This window comes from Australozyma saopauloensis, chromosome 6, assembly GCF_035610405.1.
Source record: "Australozyma saopauloensis chromosome 6, complete sequence".
Lineage (NCBI taxonomy): Eukaryota > Fungi > Ascomycota > Pichiomycetes > Serinales > Metschnikowiaceae > Australozyma > Australozyma saopauloensis.
This window is the reverse complement of record NC_086136.1, coordinates 713,409-734,482: the sequence shown is the minus strand read 5'-3', so window position 1 is coordinate 734,482 and position 21,074 is coordinate 713,409. Positions and strand designations below refer to the sequence as shown.

The 21,074-nt window shown below is 43.5% G+C and overlaps 9 protein-coding genes across 9 annotated transcripts; 5 read left to right on the top strand and 4 right to left on the bottom strand.

Moving 5' to 3' along the window:
• Positions 1 to 1,357: 1,357 nt before the first annotated feature.
• On the top strand, positions 1,358 to 3,268 carry PUMCH_004900 (uncharacterized protein; the record flags this gene model as incomplete). The annotated part of the gene is made up of 1 exon (XM_063023817.1): positions 1,358 to 3,268. The coding sequence occupies one exon, from the start codon at positions 1,358 to 1,360 to the stop codon at positions 3,266 to 3,268; it is 1,911 nt and encodes a 636-aa protein (XP_062879887.1).
• An 87-nt stretch (positions 3,269 to 3,355) lies between these two features.
• PUMCH_004899 (uncharacterized protein) lies at positions 3,356 to 5,497 on the bottom strand (the record flags this gene model as incomplete). Its single annotated transcript, XM_063023816.1, has 1 exon — positions 3,356 to 5,497. One exon carries the CDS (start codon positions 5,495 to 5,497, stop codon positions 3,356 to 3,358), a length of 2,142 nt encoding a protein of 713 aa, XP_062879886.1.
• A 1,109-nt stretch (positions 5,498 to 6,606) lies between these two features.
• Positions 6,607 to 7,935, bottom strand: PUMCH_004898 (uncharacterized protein; the record flags this gene model as incomplete). The annotated part of the gene is made up of 1 exon (XM_063023815.1): positions 6,607 to 7,935. One exon carries the CDS (start codon positions 7,933 to 7,935, stop codon positions 6,607 to 6,609), a length of 1,329 nt encoding a protein of 442 aa, XP_062879885.1.
• A 648-nt stretch (positions 7,936 to 8,583) lies between these two features.
• PUMCH_004897 (uncharacterized protein) lies at positions 8,584 to 9,747 on the top strand (the record flags this gene model as incomplete). Its single annotated transcript, XM_063023814.1, has 1 exon — positions 8,584 to 9,747. One exon carries the CDS (start codon positions 8,584 to 8,586, stop codon positions 9,745 to 9,747), a length of 1,164 nt encoding a protein of 387 aa, XP_062879884.1.
• A 1,954-nt stretch (positions 9,748 to 11,701) lies between these two features.
• Positions 11,702 to 14,257, top strand: PUMCH_004896 (uncharacterized protein; the record flags this gene model as incomplete). Its single annotated transcript, XM_063023813.1, has 1 exon — positions 11,702 to 14,257. The coding sequence occupies one exon, from the start codon at positions 11,702 to 11,704 to the stop codon at positions 14,255 to 14,257; it is 2,556 nt and encodes an 851-aa protein (XP_062879883.1).
• A 1,156-nt stretch (positions 14,258 to 15,413) lies between these two features.
• On the top strand, positions 15,414 to 17,327 carry PUMCH_004895 (uncharacterized protein; the record flags this gene model as incomplete). The annotated part of the gene is made up of 1 exon (XM_063023812.1): positions 15,414 to 17,327. One exon carries the CDS (start codon positions 15,414 to 15,416, stop codon positions 17,325 to 17,327), a length of 1,914 nt encoding a protein of 637 aa, XP_062879882.1.
• Positions 17,328 to 17,412: 85 nt separating this feature from the next.
• On the bottom strand, positions 17,413 to 17,970 carry PUMCH_004894 (uncharacterized protein; the record flags this gene model as incomplete). The annotated part of the gene is made up of 1 exon (XM_063023811.1): positions 17,413 to 17,970. The coding sequence occupies one exon, from the start codon at positions 17,968 to 17,970 to the stop codon at positions 17,413 to 17,415; it is 558 nt and encodes a 185-aa protein (XP_062879881.1).
• Positions 17,971 to 18,422: 452 nt separating this feature from the next.
• PUMCH_004893 (uncharacterized protein) lies at positions 18,423 to 19,508 on the top strand (the record flags this gene model as incomplete). The annotated part of the gene is made up of 1 exon (XM_063023810.1): positions 18,423 to 19,508. The coding sequence occupies one exon, from the start codon at positions 18,423 to 18,425 to the stop codon at positions 19,506 to 19,508; it is 1,086 nt and encodes a 361-aa protein (XP_062879880.1).
• Positions 19,509 to 19,537: 29 nt separating this feature from the next.
• Positions 19,538 to 20,563, bottom strand: PUMCH_004892 (uncharacterized protein; the record flags this gene model as incomplete). The annotated part of the gene is made up of 1 exon (XM_063023809.1): positions 19,538 to 20,563. The coding sequence occupies one exon, from the start codon at positions 20,561 to 20,563 to the stop codon at positions 19,538 to 19,540; it is 1,026 nt and encodes a 341-aa protein (XP_062879879.1).
• Positions 20,564 to 21,074: the final 511 nt, after the last annotated feature.

The following is a 21,074-nucleotide window of genomic DNA, read 5'->3' as shown; positions in this document are numbered from 1 at the left end:
GAGTGTGTCTGAATATGAATTCTGTGGAGTTTGTTTCGAAGCCAGAGGAACGTCTTGCAATTGACGTTAAGCGACTATGTATACTCGGTCTATTGTGTCAACAGTGGAGGCTTTCTAACGTATGTTAGGGAGATGAGATGATCATCACAGAAGCAGCTGGAGAAACTGATAGATGGAAAAAGCTAGTTTTGGTTAGAATCAGAAAAGAAACCGTATTTGATTATTCCTGATACCTCCAGGAAATATGCAAATTTTTTGACTGAATGTTTATGGTGGTTGTGAACTAGTATTGACTATACAAAACCAACCATAAGCACCGAACAGAAAAGAAAGAAAGAAAGCGAAAGAAATGTCATAAAATTAAGAAAGATAGAGAATGAAAAAGGAGAAATTGGGATGAAAAAAGAAAAAAATACGACAGAAGTGCTACATAAAAAAGGGCAAAAAGATTGCAGCACCACAATTTCACACATGGTCTCCCACTGCATTACTCAGTGTGGCTCTAAGTGGCTTGACTAACGTTGATCGGACGGGAAACAGTATTTTCCACTTAATATGGCCGCAACCGAAAGCTGATCTTACTGATTACTAAAACAAACAAAATCAATTTAGAAATTCTAACGACCAGGTATTCAAATAAAGAAAAACCCAGTTAAAATTTAAAAGTTAGTCCAACCACAAGTTCTCATCTTCATGAATTCAACTGAAATTAACCCTATTTATTCCTGCTGACACATAGCCGCCGCGCATGGCACCCACCATCGCTTCTGATCCGAATCGGCTGCAGCCCTCGACCAATCAACTCCCAGAAATTACTCATCACCGATAAGCGGCTCACGTTCGCAGCCATTACACCACACTTCATCCACGTATTACCTGCTTTTACGCTTTCTATATTAGGTGCGAAAATCACCATCCGTCTGCACTTTTTCAAACATACTGTTTTTTTTATACGCGTCTTTAATTGCATCTACCAGTCCTCCTTGACTACCACCTTACGTCAATCGCCTGTCAACTCCCGTCTAACTGTACTTATAGTGTACACTATATAGTGAAGAGCCGTTCAAGCACATTTCGTCAATTTGCTTCCAGTCTCACTATAAAAGAAATAGAGAATCCTCTGAATTAGAACTTGCAGATTCAAACCGTTTCTTCTTGATTCCGCTGTCTCTTACTCTTACTATTTACTTACTCCCCTTTATTCTTTTTGTAGAAAGGCTACATCTTTTAGTGCCCTACTCGGTATTGATTACTACATTGGAAATTGCATTGGAAACAGAATTGACTCTTCTCTTCCGTTTCTACTTTCGACCTCCCTTCTTTCAACTCAGGTCTCTCACAATACAACTGTAACCTAATGGTGGCGATCGTTATGCACAGAAGAATTACAAAGGCGGCGCCGAATCCCTGGACAAAAGAAAAACTCCTCAAATCTTGTCGCTGCTGCAGAGCGAACAAAACCGTGTGCGATGCTCTCCAGACCAGTCCTCTTCCGTGCACCTTCTGTACGAAACGGAACCTTGCCTGCCACATTGACGCTGCAAAGCCGGTCAATCGCGACTACGACCATGCGGGTGAAGTGCTTCGCCTGGTCGAGGGCTTGCAGCGGCAGCTCTATCTGGTGGTGTCTCGCAAGGAGGAACTACTTAAAAAGCTCGTAGACAAGAAGATCTTGGCCCAGCAGGCCGCTTTAATTGCACAGAAGGAGCCTGCGCCCAGCGTCGCCGACATCCAGGATGCTCTTTTTTCTCCCGAACCCGAGTCCGACGACAAATTGTTCATTGACCCGATCCCAACCAGAGTTCACACAGATTCCTTCACAATTCATTCCAACCTCATGTCCCTGCCACTCACCATCTCTCGCGACCGTGCTGAAACATTGTTCGAGAAATTCCGCGAAGAATTCTGCGACTATCTACCAGTTTTGCCTGACTCTTTCTTCCGCCTAGACTTGCATGACATCCACAAGGAGAGCGATCTTTTGTTCTGGACAATTATTGTCACAGCTTACATCTCGCATGGTCTGACAGAAGACTACTCCCTCCTTTCCGCGCATGTTCAGAACTTGGTCGTGGTCAATTGCTGGTTCAAGACCCCTCGCTCGCTCTACTCCTTGGTAGCTCTCCTTATCCTCACCTCATGGCCGCTCCCAAATCGCACCTCTCACAACATTCAGACCAATATTGCCATCAAATATGCTTCGCTCATGAAAAGCTTGGCGCTCCAATTTGGATTGCACAAGCTAAAGTTCATTCGTGAGTTCAGCAAGAAGACAAACGTGGATATTGATGCCAGATCTGATATCAACAACATCATCCGGGAGCGCATCTACAAGTATGTGAACATTAATTCGAATTTCTGGCTTGTATATCTTGGCCTCTCGAATTCAAATTACAATGGCTTCAGTCAAGACTACATTATCGACAAAGCCGCCAATTTCGACCTATTCAAAAAGGACGAAATCTCTGCCAGAGACGACTTCATAAACTCTCTCCTCAAAATTTCGCTCATTCAACTGAAAATGAACGAAAGTATGGGCGATTTCTTAACCAATCCTCACAAGGTTGGCAAGCTCATTCACCTCAACATGTACGAACAAATCCTCAACGGATACATGGGCCCTAGCTCCCCACTCTACTCACACGATCTCATCTCGCTTTCATTGGAATTCACCAAACTACAACTCTACGTCTACTACCTCTCTGAGTCCGACATTGAATTGAAGGAATATCAGAAGGTCATCGCCCGTACGATAATGTGCTGCCAAGCAATCATCGAAATCTTTGAAAAGAGATTCGGTGACAAGAAGAAATATCAGCTGATTCCCATTCATTATCGTTTCAGCATTGAGCTCGCTACCTTGGTAACACTTCAAATTCACTCTTCACCCTTGCTCACTACCTTACAAGCCTACACCAACACCAAGAAGTTGTTCTTGCGGGCATATAACTTGATCCAATGTGATGACCATAATTTGATGACCTCAACAAAAGTCCTCCTTATGTGCGTTGAAAAAGTGGACAAGTGTAACAAAATTCTGTTCTGGGCGCAAAAGTCAAGAACAAACAACTTTTTTCTCGTCGATAAGATGGCAAAATACTTGGTTTCAGCGTCATACTACGAGATGCTTTGGCAAGTCTACGAATGTGAGCGTCTGGGGGTTGTGGATGACGACGTAGATTGGTCTGTGTTCGGATTAGACTCAACTAAGCCCGAGGCACAGAAAATCATTGCGTACATTAAAGAGTCGCCCAGCATTTTAGCCTAGAGATTTTAGCATATTGCATTTTTCATTTCTATACCAATACAATTCAAACACTTTTTAATACAGTCTAGCTACCCTGCTGTAGGCCAATTAGTCTAACCATTTATCTTGCAACTTTTTCGTAGAGACAAATGATTTACTGACTAAATAGGCAGCCAATAAAGCTATTAAAGTCAAGATCAAGCTCATCTTTGGAAACGAGGCTGAGAGAATGTCATAAGACAGGGAAGGCAGAACAATGGAGCAGAACTGGTTGATCGAATTTACAACACAGACAACAGCAGTTGACTCGAGCTCAGTGGGCTGCACCAAGATCTGATCTGATCCATCACTTCGAAGCTTCAACTTATGGTTGAGAACCTTAGAGGCGTCCTTTTGAATCACAGGCTGGTAAGGAGTCATTTTGAAGTCATCCATGAAGTCATTCTGCGTCAATTTGTGGTCATCAATTCTTCTGCTGTTGAGAATGTGCTTTGGAACCTCAACTAAATTGCCCTCCTCTGTGAAAATGAGGACAGATTTTGTAGAGATGCCAAATTTTGTGTCTGTGACGGCGAGAGCTGCAATTCTTTCAGGATAAATGAATGATTTAGAGGACACATTGACGGCGAGGTGATCGAACGAAGAAATTTCGTCATTGTCAGCAAAAGTAGAGTCGGTAAACAAATCATACACCACAATACGCTGTTCTGGAGCATCCTTTTGCGAAACGTACGAGACCACAACCCAGTTGTCACGTTGAACTATCTTTGCGGTATCAAAAGCAACTTCATCGGAGGACACGATCTGCTCAAAGTACACTCTTCCCAGAACACCATCAAGCAAAGTGAGTCCAAGGGCACCTTCGCTGCTGGTGAGCGCAGCTACGAGATTTGGATTCAAGAATTTATGGAGAACAGACCGATCGTACCTTGGAATTCCTACAGCGTTGGAGACTTGCTTGCCATTTCGAGATACGGCTATCAAGGCTTCGTTGACATTCAATTTCCAAGTTGGAATGAGCTCCTGGTCCAAAAGCTTGTACCCTTGTAATCCATTATCTTGCGTTTCCAACAAATATTGCGATGAAACCAGACTGTTGTCGAAAAGAATTTTGAAACCCTCTGGTAATTTGACGCCAATGGATGTCTCAAACCCATCTGCTGTAGACAATTCGAATACCTTTTGGATGGGCTGAGATACTCTTTCGGTTGAGATCACATTTCCATCTCTTGAATTTACGAGTACATAGCCGAACTCACTCACCACAATAATGTTAGAGCCACGAGATATCAAGTTCAATAATGGGCCCTTCGTTGGAAGCTCGGTCGTCCAGAGAAGAGAACCATCAGTTGTATCTCTGGCAGTAAGCAGCTGGTGTTCGTCATTAAAGTAGACAAGCAAGCTTCCGACATGATACTCATCATCATTTTCAAGGACGCCCGCGGAGGATTGAGAGCTTTTCAAGCTGGAAATGAACTGACCGAGGTCAAGAGCATGATCCTTCAACTTTAAGAAGTAGCGAACTAAAAGACTGGCGGACGTCAATTCATGCTGAAGATGTTGAGACTTCTCGATTTTGGCAATTGAGTCTGGTTTGGGTACTAAAACAGCTCTCCCAGCGGAAGCAGCACCGACCTTGTGATTTTTCTTAATATGAGCAGATGAAAGAACGGGCTTGAGATTCTTTTTAGGGAAGGTATGCGCCTCCTCCACTAACTCATCACCAACTAATTTATAGAGAGAGTCGTTGGAGACAATGTAAACGTCCAGGTCATATTGATGGATACTGATTTCAGAACCTTCAACTTTACCTAGATAAAATGAAGCCTCTCCATTCCACAATGTGACGCTATTATCTTGCAGCAACACAAATACGCCATTTGGTCCATATGCGATCTGTTGTAGTGGAGCCTTCAAAGAGATAGAATCCACAAAAACTCCGCTGGCTTCTCTGTGGAAAGAAACTTTGTTGTCATCGGAGAACGTGGCAATATACGGGCCAACCAATTCGTACGATTTTCCATCATGAAGTGCTAAGTCGATGTAGTACTCGACTCTATCATTGATGTCGAGTTTGTAAAGGTATTTGTTGTCGTCCACGCCAAAAGTATGATCCGAGGACAGCTCAATGACATTCTCAAGAGTGCCGAAGGTGACTTCCGTCCAGTCTCGTTCAAATGCGGTGTCGAGATGTATTCCACAAGCTGTTTTGCAGAGAAACACGGCCAAAGTCAAAAGAGAGACCTTCATTGGCAGCAGAAAGGAGGGGATGGGAAAGAGAAAGGGATTTCTGGCAGGAAATGGCTACAGTATTTATATTGTTTGGTTATGAGCACATACAATTAAGCGTCAATTTTGATGGTGGGGATAACAAGTAGGTAGAGGTATCTGGGGTAAGGTCCAAAGAGGCGGAAATTAATTGTGGACTTTAGCAATGAAGAATCTTGGCAATTTATTTTTGCTTGAATTTGATTTCATTTCTAGATTTCATTTATAAGTAGTTGGTCAAATTATGTACACTGAAGTTCAGCTCGATATGTCCAAAACCTATACTTGCACCGTACAATGCTGCAAAACCCAAAAGTTTGGGTAGAAGAAATATAATATGATACAGAATAAGAGAAAACAATCTGAACTCTCGCTGTAGTCTTTTTTTACGACAAGACTTGTTGTAGTTTGAAACACAGCCATTTCGCTTCTATCGCGTAACAGACAAGACAAAGCAAATGTTTAATGAAAAAGCTTTCCTTTCATGAACACTTTCCACACTAAAAATCTTGCTCTTTGATACTCCCAGAACCCTAGCCAAACGTTTGCAGCCAGTGTCCTGTATACAAACAGCGGCACCATTTCATAGCGAATTTTTCAATCCATTAGGTACCACATCAATAAACGTTTTCTTCCTGTCACGAGCCTGTAGTACTCGCACAACTTAAGTTGGCCGGTCTGAAGAAATTCACCTGTTTCAGGAACACCGGTTCAATGTGTCTCTGTGCGAAGATCAATTGGTTTAATTCATATGGCAGGTATAATACAATGATAGTGATCGCTGAATCTTTCCTTGGGTAAAGCGTTTTGTTTTTCTCAACCTGATCCGGTGATCCCTTCGTTGTTCCTTTGCGTCTACTAAGCTTGCGATCACAAAGGGGAACTAGTGGTGGCGACTGAGTCGCAAATCTTCGTTCTGAAGGTGCGCGACTCTTTTACTGTCCATTGGAGCTCTGGTCTCATGCTGGACTATAAGGTTTCCAATTTTAAATGCCTCCGCGATATCTGATGCTATTTTGACATCAGTGTCGGCTCAAATTCATACCAACATCTCTAGATGGAATCACGTAGTAATCCTAGAAGTAATCCGTTTAGACATTGCTATTCGCAAACTGTTCCTTTTGCATTTGTTCAAAGAGCTTTTCCTCCTCTGTTTTTGCCTCGCGCCAGAGTCTACCTCCACCTTGTTTCCAAAGCCACAAGGCTTCCAAGGCATAGTTTCTAACCGAGAGGTTCTTCGTCTTTGTCTCATCACTAGCCTCTGTGATTGAGTCAATGGCCCTGACTTGATCAAGAAGGTCCCATACAAGGTCCTCAAATTGATTGCGGAACTCTTTAACTTCCTCTGCAAACTCCGAGTTGTCGTCTTCTTGATCATTTGCACTCATTGGAATGATGTTGTATTTATGTAGTCCAAGCTTGTGTAGAATTCTTCCCAAGACTTGTATACCCAAACAGCGCTGCGTTGGAACGACTGAGCGCGAGAAGTGTACCAACTCTGGGATAGTGTAGCCAGCCAACTGTGGATTGTCTGAATGGTGATGGAGTCCCATGTACGTAGGAACATCCTGAGATTTATCATCTAGTTCGACTAAATTTCCCTTAAAATCAAACCTCATGTCGCTTATGGATTCATAAACATTGATCTTGCGTTTAGGCATTGGCGTAGTCATCCATGCCAACTTACTAGTCTCTTTGGGGAAGTCCGGGAAATACTTTTCGTGAAGTTGATCAAAGAACTTGGGATCATTAAGGTCTAGATCAGGATCCTCAGTGGCTGTCTTTGGTTTCGGAAAGTGCACATTGAACTCCTGAGGAGCAGGCTCTTCTTCAATGATTTGGTAACCTTCTGGTGCGATCTCATCATCTTCTTCATCGCCGGCTTCAGCTACATTGGACTCAACAGCAATCTCTTCAGTTGCAGGAAAAACCTTGTTATCTTCTTCAGCGAATTGAACCGTTTTCACTCCCAAGGCTCTTTTCACATCGGCGTCATCAAGCTTTGGCATAGAAGAGCCATCTCTTCCTCCTCCAATCCATCCATCATGACCCTCTGCATGTACATGATGAGAATGTGCTGAATCCGTATTCTGTCTTGCCTCTGTTCTTTGAAGAAGAGTCTGAAGAAGTTTTGGATCAAGAGATGCGAGAAGTTCCTCTTTCTCTGCTGTGATCTCGTCGATAGTCAACAGGGAGATTTTGTCCATATTCTCTTGATGGATTCGTTGCGCTTCCGAAATTTCCGGCTCTGGCTCCACCACTTTTGGGGCCTTCTTAGCTGTAGATCTGAATCTCGACTTCTTCGCTCTGAAGTCTATTTTCTCCAATTTGGGAAACCCGGTTAACTTGGAAGCATTCTCAATTACTGGGGCATTAGCCTGGGCCGGCTTTCTCTCCACAATCTCTCCAATTAAGTCCATTTCAGTTGGGTAGGCTCAGATGAAGTGATGATTAATAGAATCTGGGGAACTTCATAGATACATCATTGTCAGTAAAATGATTCAGAATATAGACCGAATTTTTTGTTTGACCAATTAATAAATTGAATTAGCCGGTCCAAGATCTCCATATGTAACAAATCCATTTCATTCAATACAGTTATAAACCAATAAATTTGATACTGTCTGCCACCAAAAGGTATGCTTCAATAATTTACAACAACAATTTATAATTCTTGAATTGAATTGACGTAGGTATCTCCAAAATTTCGGAACAAGCTTCATCATTTGTTTGATGAAACTGCAAGCACACTTAATCGAATTTCAATGATGAATTCTGTCAGTTGAACTCTGAAAAGATTGAAGTATCAACTTATATCTTCATGAGAACTGAGTTAAATTGTCCGTTTACCAATTTGAGGTTGAATGCATTTCGGCGCCATGGCAAAATCTTGCAATACAAAAACTGAACAGATCTTCTGCTCGACACATCGAAAATTTTATTTCAATCTCCCAAATTTAATTGAAAGATATAAAAAATGCGTACTTCTTCTTGGAAAAACGCCTTTGTATCCACCTCTGACAGGGCATCCCTCTTACTTGTATTAATTAAAACCACCAGTTCTTCCCATGTCACGTCGGGAGTTCGTGCTAGAGAAAATTCTCGGAAAAGGTTCTTTTGGGGAAGTCTATAAAGCACGCCATAAGAAGTCAGGAAATTATTTTGCGGTGAAAGTGGTGGACATTGACAAGATATCGGATGTTCACAAAATCTTCTCTGAAGTCCACACACTCGTGAACATTCGGTCTCAGTATTTGAATCAGTGTTATGGCACATTTATGGAAAACACTTGCATTTGGATCGTTCTCGAATACTGTGCTGGCGGCCTGTGTCACGACTTACTTGTACACTTCAGGAAAATTCCTGAGGACAAGACGTGCTACTTGATAAAAGGTGTTCTTCTTGGAGTAGAATATCTTCATGAAATGAAAATTGTTCATCGCGATATTAAGCTGGCAAACATTCTTCTCACTGAAAAAGGACATGTGAAGTTAGGTGACTTTGGTGTCAGTAGTGAACTTTCAGTCAGTGAACAAGTTTGCAAGACAATGACAGGTACACCGCACTGGATGGCCCCAGAAGTAATTGTCCGTGAATCCGATGGATATGATAGCAAAGCTGACATCTGGTCAATAGGCATCACTGCCTATGAGCTACTAAAAGGAGGGCCTCCCACCGCACGCTTACCAAGTTACAAGGCATTTCAACGAATTGTAAATGAGTCTGCGCCTGAACTCTTGGGAGTCTTTTCAAAAGAGTGTAAACAATTTGTACATCACTGTCTCTCTAGAGATCTGGCGTCTCGTCCTTCTGCCACGAGGCTTCTTCGGAGTGAATTTATCCAAGGGTGCTCTATACTGCCTAGAGAGTTTGCAACTTTTATGAACAGCAGCAAGAAGAAACCGCCAAAGATTTCGCTGTCTATAATGACAGGAAAAATATCAGGTCAAAACAAAAAGGGGGATGTTCACTGGGAAGTCACCAACACGAAAAGAAAGGAAACCGAGAAGAACCCTAACGATACTTCAGATGAGTGTCAGCTCATGTTAGATGCATGCGACCGCTTGGGTTCTAGAGCTCGGAATGACATCGCTCGACAATTTCTGTTTGAGCTTCGTAAGATGTTCATCAATTGCGAATTACAAAACACAAACTTCTGTGCTGAGTTCTACAAGGATCTCAACCATATTCAAGCAGAGTTCAAGAATCAGGGAAAGCTTAGGTGCGAATAGCGAAGCTATCCTATTTTGTTCTTCTTCTTTTTCTCTTTCTGCGACAAGAAGGTGTATCAGACACGGTATTTAGTACTGATGGCGAGTCCTAAATGCGACTTTACTATTTTCAGCATGAAATGTCAATCAAATGTTTCATGACTCTATCTCACAAGTACGCTTTGTCTCGTTGTTTTGGGACTTTTCTGACTAAGAGGTATACCTTTGCTGGGTATATTTGAGACAGTCCTCTCTTAGACAAATTAAAGTAAATCAAATATCCCGAGCAACTTCATTCCATAATATATGTCTTTAACTCCGATCTCTAGCTTTGCATACTTGACCACTCTTAGCTTTTGGTGCATGGGGAGCTGGACAATGGGACAGTCAATTTATCGATTTGATTGAAATAAATTTCGAAATTTGACTCGAAGTCTACCATCTCAGTCTCTATTTTCGTTTTCGAATTTTGGTGTATCTTCATTTTTCAAAGAGCTATCACCTGAAACAAATTATATGCAATACGTGAGGTATGGCTGCAAATAGTTGCGCTTTCAAAACTAAAAGACGTAAGTTGGAGTCTAAACGTATTGATGCCAACTTTACGTAGGAGAAGTTTGATTCTAAGTCAGGGGCGATACCACCGAATCGTCTATCTGATATGAAAACCTATTAATGTGCACAGATGGCACTAGAGTCCCACGAACGCTTAGGCAAACTCTGGGATTTTGTGAAAGAATTCTGCAGATGAGGTACTGGACTTCGGGTTTATGCGCTCTGTTTTTGCGTTATTCCAAATTAGTTCTTTTGGCAGTGTTTTGCGAGTTCTTTTGATGAATTGTCGACCTCAACTAGTGAAAACTGTCATAAGCTTGAAGAGTTGTCATTCGAATGATTTCGGAGAATAACTGGAAACTTTACTCTTAAATGTCACTGATACTGTGAATGGGTCTGTTCATGATCATAATCACTCTGTCAATTGCCTTTTACCTTAAACCAAGCCAACTCAAATTCTAAACGGTCGTTGGCCCTGGCAGAGCCTATTCCTTTCATCTCGAGCTAAACACAGAAAGGGATCTATCTTGTTGTAGTTTCTAATAAAGTGATTGCACACCATTTTTCCTCATCTTTCTCTTCTTAAATGGTCTGCCTAAATAGGTCCAAAAATGAGAGATACCTCGTATATCTCCACTTTACTCTGAGCATAGTTAAATTCTTTCAACTGGTAACAATCCCCTTCTTATTTTCACATCGAGGAATATTACTCTGAATTTTATCGAGTGTTCGTGCCGCCTATTACTCGAGCCCCATCGAGGTTCATGTACATGCTTCACCTGCGAAATATGTAGTCCTGCGATAAGGAGTCGTCTACTGCAAGGGACCCCAATCGCACATCAACACCGCCAGGGAATTAAAAAAGACACGAATGACTCGAGACCCAAAAAAGAAATTCAAAGATGTATAAGTAGCCATCGATGTTCCTCTTATTTACCCCGATTTCGCAGCTCCAATTAATCTAATCGGTAATTATCCCCGGCCGTTTCGCGCCGCGCACAGTGCTCCTTCGCGAATCGCGGTACCCTGCAACCACATATTTATCAGAAGTAGCGACGTGATTTTTTTCTATCGGTACACCGTTCCTTTTTATAATTCAACTAGAACTTCATTGAAAACCGCTTGGAGCACCAACCCACTAGAATACATCAGCTGACCAGTGCTTATTTTCCAATCGCTTTCCAGAAAGGCACGCTTTGATTGATTTCAGAAACGTCAACAAACCGTTAAACCGCCAGAAACATTTCAACGAGGTTGTTCTTCGCTCCGTATTAGCGAACTTATATATTCTAGCCGAAACACGCGGTAATTCGGCTTGTTTTCCCGTTCTGGACGCTCTTTTCCTTAGTGCTGTAGTCTCGGCTCCGAAATCACTCTACATCGCTCACCTCCCCGATTTCACAACATCAAACCTATAAATATGCTTCCACCCACTCCTAGTGGTAACAATGAACGCTCAAAACCATCTCAAGAAATCGCACACTCCTCAGAAACAGAACTGCCGATGTACCACGGCTCGCGCAGAAGCTCCAACTGGAACATAGATGCAAAGACAGGGACAAATTTCAATCTTGGAGCTGGCTCCGCTGCTACTCTTGCTCATGAATTCGATACGCACTCTGACCTGGTGAGCACGTCTGCCTCGGATGTATGGTCCATGTCGCAGAATGGCCAGAACGACAGCCACTCTCTTTCAGTCAACTTGACATCAATCGTCGAGGATTCCGATGACAAAGAGCTCTTTTTATCTCCCCAGGATTACTTTCTCGACTCTATTCCACGCCCAAACCGTGTATCGCCTGGCTCCAACGACTTCACCTCTACACCGACTCGTAGAAAGAGCGACTGCTCGGCACGCTCCAGTCTCTCTCATACAAATCCTCCTGCTGAAACGCCCTGCAGAAAGCTTGCTTCTAAGATTGAAACTCTCGACTCGCCAGCAAGAAGCAGAGCTTCTTCGGCTTATACAGACATCTTGAGCTCGCAGAAGGTATGGACTACTAGCTTGGACGAGGAGCTCCTTCGTTGCTGGAACAAATACAAGGTGTATAAGATCTCCCACAATGACCCGGCGATCTTTCGGTACACGTCGCGCAACAAGATCTTATCCCGGATGCTCTTGAGTCGTACCTCCGTGTTCCGCACTGCAAAGCAAGTATCGTGTAGACTCCAGCGCTTGTTGAAAAACAGAGATGCCGATAGCAGTAACACCCCTTTCACCATGGATGAAGCTCCGCCACCTCAACCTGTGTTTCAAAAGGAGAACAACGTTCCCGTGATGCCCGTGTCTCAAACTTTCAGCACCCCTTCAGTGGGACTCAACATTTTTGAATTTTGCATGGCATTTCACTATAGAGATTTTGTATTAGGCTCTCACTCGTTTGCCTCTCTGGGTCCAACACCGGTCCAGCCTCCATCGTGTGAGGACTTTGCTGAGATTGCAAAGACCATTCACCACAAAAAATTCCTCATGCAACTCACTTCTATTGCGCCAACGATGGTTTCTCAAAACGTTCCTATTCACAACGTGCTCTGTGCCATCAATTTTACTCATCAACCAAACTCTTCATCACCCATGTCCCCACATGCATCCTCAAGGCTTATCAATCTCGGAAACGGCGATTTTCTGTCATATTTAAAGATAAAAGTTCCAAAGACCAAAAGTAACCAATCGTTTCTTTCATGGCGCTCAATAATAACCGTTTATAAGGGACTGGAGGAGATATTGCTTAGCACTGAAGATGCCGTAAATGGCTACAGAGACCAGAATCAAGATTTCATGCTTCAGGTTCCATTTATCAATAGCTTTTGGTCGGGTTACCTTTCTTTTTTGATGAATGGTTCCAATTCATACAACGATTTGAATGACCTTACCATTCTGCAAGTGATCTGCGATGGCGAGATGGGACTCGGAAAGATTCACGGGTGCTTCATCTACAACTTTGCTACTAATGACAGAGCTTTGCCTTCTCTTACAGTCAGCATGTTTACATTGAGAAACGCGCCCGCAGATTCTCGCCTCGGCCTCTCTCAACAAGTTCCAGAGCAATTCAATGGAATAAAAACCAATAATGTCGCAGACACAGTCCAGTCAAAAACCCCCGCTGATGATGTAGATGAGCTCGAGACCATTCTTGCTCCTTCATCGCCAGTGTGTCCAACTCCTGGTAAGCCAGACGACTTTAAACCTGAGATGCGTGTAAATGTTGATATGGCCAACATCTACAGCATGCAAGGACCATCTACTGCTCCATTGTTTGATTCTCGGGCTATAAGGAACGCAAATGCGAACTTGATGACACACAAATCACCTCCAACCCAAATCTATTTCCATCCCTCCAAGTCCTCTTCCAATATCATGACTCAATCTCTCGACACTGGTGTCGAGACTCAAAGACCATACATGGCTCGCCACTTCTCTTGTGACTTCTTACCCCAACAAGCTAAGATTGAGAATTTTGTAGCTGGCAACCAACCAGTACCACAAACCGTCAATGTCAACCAATCAAGCACTCTTTTCGAGGATAAGCAGTTCAATATGTTTATGAATGGACACGACATTAGCAGCATTGAGACTGGCTGCCCACCACAAGGTGCATTAGACACCGCTCTCAATATCGATGACATAGATTCGAAGCCATGGAATCTAGGCATAAATACCGACAGCCTTGCTTTTGAATCTCCTATAGTACAATCTGCTCCAGCTTCAAGAGAGCATTTCTTTCCTGCTCTTGACCGTTCCAGTGAAGTCACAAATGACGCTGGCCAGGTATTGAAACAGGCACACATTCATCAGAGAGCTGCTGAATTAGCCAATCGTCGAGCTAGTCACAGCATGCAATCATCTTCATCAGGTCAGGTTCTCAAGAAGGGACCAGTTGCTCAGACTCACGCAAGCCAGACAAGCCTTGTAAGACCTCCATTTCACAAATTTCCAACATCGCAACCCGTGATGTATCAACCAAAAAAGAAGTAAGGACAGGATCCGACTCAAGAGCTTTGTGCTCTCCTGCATTAATGTATTATCTCTTTCCCGAGCCCAAACCTAATTCGTCTCTTTAATATTTTGATTTCACGTTTAATGTATTCTATGCCCTATAGAAATGATGTCATGTAGAAGCGCGTGTTGCCGGCCTGTTGTTTGGGTATTGAATTGTTTGGGTATTGATTTGGCCGGAACTGCTATATCACTTTCACTTCAATCAATGTTCATAACTTGAATACCTCCGCTTTTGTTTGACAAGAATTTCAGAGCTCACGTTTTTGGTATTATTTTCAGCATAGAATAAGCCGTTGTTTTGCGCTACTGAATCTTCAACCTTGAGATCACTTTGGATATACTAATGAATTGCCATATCTTCGGGTTTGAACAAAAACAAAACGAAACGGACATTTTCAGGGAATTTATGAGTATTAAAGCCTAGATTTACCAGGAAAGATAAATTACGTTCAATGAATCATCTTTGCCTTGTCTCCTCTGTTCTTCACGAGGATTACTTTCAAATTTATGAACGTCCAAGCACATGTGACAGCGATCTATTCCAAATTCAAAGCGTTGTCAAAGAATATAGCAAAATATTATTCTACTTCAAGATGCAATTAAGAGACTTCTACAGCTAATTTAAACACAGAAGGAAAGGCTCCTCACGCAAGCAAATATCAATGAGCAGCTAGAGATTGTAACAGAACATGCCTATAAATCAAGTCAATTCTTCTCTGTAAAATGATTCTCCATTTATAAGCGCCACCTTACCTGCCTTAATAGATCATAAGCGGAATTCAGTTCAGACTAGATAAGGAAACTTTAGCTAAAAAAAGGAATACCAATAATTTAAAACGATTTTCAATTAACTTCACGAATTTAGAAATTCATTCAACGTTTAACAGCTGCCTATTAGTACGATCCCTTTAATATGTCAAAGATCCCCATTGCAATAATACCATACCATCAGAAGCAGAACAGAACCGCCTGCACTCCAGAAACACAAAAAAGTATAAAAAGGATCCATTCAGCTCCTCTATCAAAAACAAATTTTCTCTCTATCCTTTATCAAACGCGTCTTGTGACACGCATATTCTCGTTCTCACCTGCTCATCTTATCAACTACACCTCCATCTTTCCTTAATAAACAATGGGTGTGACCAACTTGTTGCCCCAACTCAAGGAGATCCAAGTGCAGATCTCTCTCACAGACTACAAAGGCAAAACGCTAGCCGTGGATGCGTACGGTTGGCTACACCGAGGCTTGATTCTGTGTTCGCAAGACTTGTGCCAGGACAGACCAACGCAAGGATATATTACCTCGGTCATGAAAAAAATCGATATGCTTCGATATTTTGGCGTCGAGCCTTACCTCGTATTTGACGGCGCCTCGTTGCCTACGAAAGAAGGGACTGCTCTTGAAAGACGAGAGAAGAGGAGGGTCGCTAAGGACGCCGCCAACAATTTTTTGAAGGTAGGCAATCGCAAGGCAGCATGGAAGGAATTCATGAAGGCTGCTGGTGTCACTCCCGAAATGGCAAAGGCGATTATGATGGAGCTAGATCGAAAGAGGGTCAAGTACGTGGTGGCCCCTTACGAAGCAGACCCACAGATGGTTTACCTCGAGAAGATCGGGCTTGTAGACGGTATTCTTTCTGAGGACTCTGACTTGCTTGTTTTTGGGTGCCGCAAATTGATCACAAAGCTAAATGACTACGGAGAATGTGTTGAGATTGACAGAGCCAATCTTCACAAACTCAAAACAGAGTATCACAGATTCACGCCTGAGCAGTGGCGGTCACTAGCTATCCTCTCCGGGTGCGATTATACAAAGGGCATCGCTGGTGTTGGAATGAAGACAGCTTATAATATCGTGTTGAAACACGGCACTTGGGAGGCGATCTGTGCCGCCTTGGAGGCTGAGAAAAAGCCTGTGTCTGCTGAGTTTTTGGAGGAAGCTTTCAAAGCCAACTTGGCGTTTCAATTCTCGAAGGTTTTCGATCCTGTAACGGGGTGTGCTGCTACATTGAACGAGTATCCATCAAACTTTGCTATTGACATGCAAGTTGTCGAGAGTTGTTGTGGACGAAGTCAAAGTCCAGAGATTCAAACCGGAGTCTGTCTAGGAAAGCTTCACCCTTCAACTCATCAAGTTCTCTACTCACGAGAATTACTCTTGAAAAGAGGCCCCTTACCCAAAGCCCCACCAAAGATTGTAGAAAAAGTGACTGCTTCTTCTGCTTCGCGTACTATTGAAAGTTTCTTCTCTGTACAAAAACAGGCTACATCTACAATCCAACTACTGAAAAGTGTGAAGAACCAGGTTGACAGGACCATTAAGCTTTCTCCAAATGCGAAGAAATTGAAGAGACTCACTCCAATCACAAACAATTGTGTTCCTGTTAGTAGCAAATTCTTTGGCTCGCAAAATGCAAAAATAGCTCCTTTGAAAGAAAATCTCACTCAAATCGAAATGCCAAAGCCCGTGGAGTCAAGCTACGAAAAACCATTCGAAGCCCAGTCCAGTTTTTTGACTGGCGATTCTGATATCCCTGATGAAAGTTCGTCTCCGATCAAAGACGTTGCTCCTGGTGAGCGCGTCGTGAACTATTTGACAGATGATGACGACGACAACGACAGCTGTCTCTCTGGTACAAATTCAATGGCTAACAGCATTGTCGACAGACCACTGTTCTCTTCGACCTTAACAAAAAGCTCAACCGAACTTGAAAGTGAGGCTGACGAGGGTTACGAGAACGAGATCGAAGAGAGTCCCATCAAATTCACCGTCAGCTCGTGGCGAAGTCAGTTTCTGATGAAAGAGTCCGCGGAACTAGTTCAGACTTCTACCGCTGCGAAATTGAAAGTCGAGCGTGCTGTCAAGACCAAAAAAGTGATCGAGACGGAGACAAAGCCAACGAAAGACTCGGCAGCAGCGGCGCTGGTGTCGCAAGAGTTTCTGCAGCCGAGCCAGCTCAGTGAGAGCGACGCTGATTTGTCCTTCACCAAAACACCAAAAAAGACGCTGGCTTTCGGCCTTCTGCGTTTTGCCTTCACCGGATAGTGGAGGTTGCATCAACAATACTTGCATCTGTGTCTACGGAGCATCGATTGCCTCGTACATGTACATTAGTATACGTCTATCTATATTACAACCCGCGAAAGAGCGCGCCCTCGATCGCGCCCTGCGTAAGTTCTTCCTGTGATTCTACGCCCAGTAGTTTGAAGAGTTTCTTAAATTTCGTAGCGTCGAAGCCATTGTAGAGCACATCGTCCGTCAAAGCGCCCGGCTTCGAGTCCAAAATCGACTCCAATTTGGCACTGAATTCCTTCTCGCTCTCCTGCAATTGTTCTGCCTGCACTACTTTCAATACAATGATATCGTTTCTAGTCTCGTCGACGCCAAACCGTTTCAACGCCTCGTTTATGTTGTTGACAGGCGACAAGCTCAACATTATTTCTGTGTAGATGGTGCTGGCCTTCATCTGTTCCTGTTTCTGGTTTCTCACCGCCGTATAGACTCCGTTTTGGAGCTGTTGGAGCGAAACAAGGTTGGCAGTACTCAAGAAACAGAAATCGTATTCTGGGTTCCGGCTGACGAGATTTTCTTTCACCGAAGCGAGTTTCGTCTTTGCGACGTCTGGAAAATACGCTAGGAGCACGTGCACATCTGGATATTGTGGGAATGTTGACATTTGAACACCCATGTTTAGTATGTGTTTTAGTATGGGGGTATTAGTAGTGTGAAGAGGCTACAGTTTCACTTTTCAGTAAAGAAGGGGACGGAAAAGTTTGGGAATTTTAAAGAATGTAAGGGAAAAGGTAGAAAAATTCTCTCTTTCAATTTCACATTTTCTCGATTTAATTTTCCAATTATGAGCGACACAATTGGTGACTGTTGCACACTTCAGTCTCTCACAGTGAGTACTACTCTACTCACTATTAGTTTACATTAACTAGTACCATTCCGCGTACATGCTTGAACAATTGGACTAACTTGTAGCTGAGTAAAAAAGAAATTCTGATTTCAAAACTATATAAGAAGCACGTCGCTCCCTCCAACTAAAATTCCTAATTCCTGTTTATCTTCCACAGTCCCCGCTTCCTTTTGTTTTGACTCCCAGTATCTCCAACCACATCCATCCGAATATCTGCGGTAATGCCCCCCACAATTGAAGAATTGGTCGACGGCCTACTACCGAACAACTCGAAAGCTGCCGAAACTGCCGCGGCCAAGAGCGCAGCCCCGGTGTATCCCGAGCTTCTCCTACATCAACTGGGGAATGCCAATCGATACTACAACTCATTCCAGAGATACACGCGGCAATTTGTCGCCAACACAAATCAAAACAATGTATTGCAATTCTCCCACAGTCGGCTTGGGTTGCTGCTGGCGCTGAAGGTTCTTGCGTGGGATCAGGTTGACTCCGAATTCTCCACTACACAACTCCATACCGAGCCCGGCCGTCGAACGGCTGCTGCGCTCATAAGCCTGGGCACGGCCAACTCGCTCTTTTCATGGGCGCTGGGCGAAAAGTACATTCTGGCGCGGAAGCTCGAGTTGCAGAACAAAAGCACGAATAGCTCTTCGTCAAGTCCCAAACCTAAAGAGCTGCAGAGAGCGACCACGCCGCCTGTATCACGCTACAAGCAATCGATGACACAACGCATATCCAATGTTGTCGAAAAGGAAAGTAACAAGTTTATCCAGGATCGCATTCAGATCATCAAAGCGCATCACCTAGAGCAGGCCTCGCGGAAAATAGACGAGCGCAAGAAGAGAGATCATGAATTGTATCTTCGCCGGATTCGAAACAAGGAAAATGAGTATGAGCAGGCGATCAAGGCTGCGATTGCATCCAAAGATCTAGAAAAGCGCTCTCTGGGTATCTTTGGGTCGCTCTTTGGAATTAGCTCAAAATCCATCTCCAGTAGCTTCATCCTCAACATCTCCGACGACACGGAGACTAAACTCTCAGATACTGAAAACAGCATGAGAACATCTGTGGAGTCTTGTGCATCACGAAGCTCGCGTCCCGGCACGCCTACACCTACGCCTAAAACCTTCTTGAGAAATTCCTTGAAGTCATCTCGGCCCGCATCACCAGCCATTCCACAAGCAGAGGCTTCGCCTAAAAAGAACACCGCAAAGAAGCCCTACGATCCGTATCTGCCCTCTTCGTATCCTGTAGCTGACGACAGCTTGCCCGTGGCTAATTTCCCCAGTCAGGATCTTCTACTGTAATAGAACAATGCATGCAAAATCTATGAGGTTTATGTAGCGAGAGGCGCGCTGTCTTGTGCTTGAGACTGCTCTGCTTTCTCGATATCTATGAAACAATTGAGGCCCATGAAAGCCTCGTCCAAAGCCCTTTCGTAGACAGTCTTGAGGCGCCATCCACTACCCAAGTATTCTCTATTTTGAGCCAACTTATTGACGTATGGATCGTGGTATGAGTCTGTAATATCGACAAGATCGTTGGCAGGCTTGCCCAATAGAGTGTAGTTGCTGAATTGATTTCTGTCTCCACAGAATGGAGTGAATGGGGTTTGAGGACCAGCCTCCACCCCGCCCTGGGCATTGACGGCAGCCTGGAGAATCTTCTCCTCGAGTTGTTTACTGAGGGTCTTGATGTCGCGCTCCCGCTGCGAGGACCGTTGCGAGGTTTCTGCGCGATGCTGTTTCATCAATTCTTCGGGGTCTACATCCGAGTTCTGAAGCAACTCCACCAACTTGAGTCTCCGCTGCTTCTGCTCGGCGACACCCTCCTCCTCCTTATCCTTGATGAGTTGAAGCTTGGCCTGTCTAAGTGTTTCTTGGGCCTCCTGGAGCTTTGTCCAGTCCTCGTTCTTTTGAGATTCTCGAGTGGCTCTCTCCAAAATCTCGATGTTATGCTCTGTCTGGTACTGGCTTATCTCCTTCTCGATCTCTTCCTTGTTGATGTTGTTGGTGAGATTGTACACCATTTCCTCGATCTTCTCGAGGTATGCGTTGTAGTCTTGAAGGGTATCGAAGTCCTCCTCGATCTTGTTGTAGACCGCCAGAACTCTTTTACGGATATCCACCTCACGTTCGATATTGATATCTTCAAAGAGCTGGTTCTTGAATTTGTTCTTTCGAAGTGTCTTGTTGCATTTAGGGTAGGGACACTTTGCAGGACCCAAAGAGAAGATACGGTCCACACATGACTCGCAGATCTTGTGGTAGCACTCCGGGTTGATGAGGAATCGCATATTGGGCGAAAGGTACCGGTCCGTTTTACAGACCGGACACATATCATTGGAACGTTCGTCTTCCATTTGGATGGATGTAGTTGATATCTGGGGTAATCGAGATGAACTTGAGAGATGGATGCATAAGAGGCGAAAAAGGCGAAAGACAAATTCAGAGGAATAAATATTTCTGTAAATTAGTATGTTGTCAGAAGATATTTTTTTGTCTTGGGAAGATAGGGTAAGCGAGATTCTTTCTTGGTGTATTTGTCATCTGGAGATAAGAATCTCAGGAACACAGCCATTTCTTCGAGTGAGTACATGTTTGTGTGAAAAATATATATGATATTGATTGTTTTGAAAGTAGCCAATGGGTCACATTGTCATTGTCTGATGATGAATCCATTGGCTCCTCGTTCACAAACTCCACATTACCCATTGACTCGAATCAGACACAAAGATCCAATTAAACAGAAAAAGAAACGAGCAATAAATATAAATACTCTCCTCTTTCCCACTTGTATTCTGAAAAAAAAAAAAAAGGCATACCATTCCCAATTATTGACCTCTCATTTAGCTTGAGTTCTCAGCCGCGCCT